The sequence below is a fragment of the Gigantopelta aegis genome, chromosome 3, assembly GCF_016097555.1.
Source record: "Gigantopelta aegis isolate Gae_Host chromosome 3, Gae_host_genome, whole genome shotgun sequence".
Taxonomy (NCBI): domain Eukaryota; kingdom Metazoa; phylum Mollusca; class Gastropoda; order Neomphalida; family Peltospiridae; genus Gigantopelta; species Gigantopelta aegis.
Genome location: NC_054701.1, coordinates 69,659,838 through 69,662,274, shown reverse-complemented (window position 1 = coordinate 69,662,274; position 2,437 = coordinate 69,659,838). Strand labels below are relative to the sequence as shown.

The 2,437-nt window shown below is 42.1% G+C and overlaps 1 protein-coding gene across 1 annotated transcript in view; it reads right to left on the bottom strand.

Moving 5' to 3' along the window:
• LOC121368810 (potassium voltage-gated channel subfamily A member 10-like) overlaps window positions 1-1,064 on the bottom strand; it is a gene marked incomplete at its 5' end in the record, with an annotated part of 9,635 nt that extends 8,571 nt beyond the window's left edge. The window contains 1 exon segment of the mRNA XM_041493556.1: window positions 1,023-1,064. Coding sequence (XP_041349490.1) covers window positions 1,023-1,064 — 42 coding nt within the window.
• Between the last annotated feature and the right edge of the window lie 1,373 nt (window positions 1,065-2,437).

The following is a 2,437-nucleotide window of genomic DNA, read 5'->3' as shown; positions in this document are numbered from 1 at the left end:
TGTAGTAGTTTATCTTTGATCAATTTAATAGACTTACTCTGATACAAACATGCGATATTGAACGCACTATATTCGGTTTCAGTGACAATAGGAAGAGGAAAATCAATACTAATTCCATCCCAATATGAAACAACAGCAGCATGTTTACTCCCTCGGTTAAACCAACAGCGGATTCACAATTGGAGCTTATTTCACAAAACATCGTAAGTTTACGTCTGCGACTAGTGCAGTTATAACGGGCATAAATTTACATCTGTTTGGCATCTATTTCACACAGAAAATTACCTCATTACAGAAGATGGAGCATGTGTACTTTTAATTATATTTGTTGTACTATAATAGTAATAAAAACTGTGGTTTAGTCGTAGATTTACGTTTATGTGTAAAACTAGGCTTACGATGTTTTGTGAAATTGGGCACATGCCTCAACGGCGATCCATGCCCCGCAGTCGACTAATGCTAGTGTTAGACTGTTAACTGTCACGACGATGTTGTAATTGCTCCAACTCCCGACGTAAACATGTGCGCTCAGATTAACTGCCAACAGAATGCTGGCCAACTTTCTGCTGTCACGACTTCTACGACTGTCCAGTTGCTAGTCTGAGCGCTCTTACAACTCGATTCTCGCCGTATACGACTTCTACGACTGTCCAGTTGCTAGTCTGAGCGCTCTTACAACTCGATTCTCGCCGAATACCCCACTCGTTGTTAATCTGAGCGCACCCGTTGTAAGTCGGGAGTTGGTGATGATGATAACTAGTTTAACGTGCCCATATACCACTAGGGTTTCGAACACGCCCATCCCGAGTCCGACCTCCGATAAGATCGGTGGCCTGACTCGGGATGGAGTGTGTGTGTGTGTGTGTGTGAAAATGGGCAGAATTTTGAAAATAGCAATTAGTAAAAAAGTTAATAGATTAAAGAAAAAAAAGAAAAAAAGGTTACAAGCGAAAAATAAAAAAGAATTGACTGCTCGGCCGAATATTTATATAATTTGGAGCATTTTAGAAGGACAGTCCAAAATTAAATAAGAGAAAGAAGAGAGGATCGGACTATTTAATAATATTTAAAAAAAGAAGTAATTTCGACCTAAAATTTTGAACGCAGATCTAAACGTTTAAAGTCCGATCGATATGTCCACGCGCGGGAGTTGGGGAAATTACAACGCAACCGTAGAGTTGGCCAACTGTCTGCTGACAATTGATAGTCAGAAACTAACATTACGTGTACTAGATTATAGCAATGATTTTCTTTCCGTAAAAGCGAAGGTAAAAGGTGCTACACATGCCAGGATCCGATCAAACTTCAATGTACCATGAAAATCCCTATATAATGCATGTGCATGGACTTAAATTATCGTAAGTGCCGCTGTTGGTGCATCTGAAAAAGGATAATAATAAAATAAAATGAAATAAATAAAGTACGGCTTATTCAGCAAAAAGAAACCCAAACCACAACATATGTCACGTGTAATTCGTCATCTAATCTGCAGGAAAAGGTACAGTTAACATTTTGAACAACAATCAATAGATTATGGATTTCATTATCGATCATCACAGCCCAGAAACCCAAACCGAACCATTTGTGATTGTAATGTCATCGAAATGTCAGTACGTCTCACCAAGGTGATCAGAGAGAGAGAGAGAGATAGTTAGAGAGAGAGAGAGAGAGAGAGAGAGAGAGAGAGAGAGAGAGAGAGAGAGAGAGAGAGAGAGAGAGAGAGAGAGAGAGAGAGAGAGAGAGAGAGAGAGAGAGAGAGAGAGAGAGAGAGAGAGAGAGAGAGAGAGAGAGAGAGGAGAGGGATGAGATGTACGAGAGATCGTAGAGAGAGGAGAGAGAGAGAGAGAGAGGGAGAGAGAGAGGAGAGAGGAGAGAGAGAGAGAGAGAGAGAGAGAGAGAGAGAGAGAGAGAGAGAGAGAGAGAGAGAGATCGTAGATAGAGCGAGAGAGATAGGAAGGGTGAAAGAGAGAGGTGATCGTAGAGAGAGAGAGAGAGAGAGAGAGAGAGAGAGAGAGAGAGAGAGAGAGAGAGAGAGAGAGAGAGAGAGATAGAGAGAGAGAGAGAGAGAGAGAGAGAGAGAGAGAGAGAGAGAGAGAGAGAGGGGAGGGATGTGATCGATCGTAGAGAGAGAGAGAGAGAGAGGAGAGAGAGGAGAGAGATTCGAGCATCGTAGAGGAGAGAGCGAGAGAGAGAGAAGGGTGACAGAGAGAGAGGTGATCGTAGTAGAGCGAGAGAGATAGAGGGTGAAAAGAGAGAGAGAGGAAGATCGTAGAGAGAGAGAGAGAGAGAGGAGAGAGAGAGAGAGAGAGAGAGAGAGAGAGAGAGAGAGAGAGATTGAGGGAGGGGATAGAAAGAAAGAAAAAGGCAGAAGAAAGCAACAGACAATGATGACATAAACAAGCTAGTGTGGGAATAGTTTAAAAATGCGACACTTGTG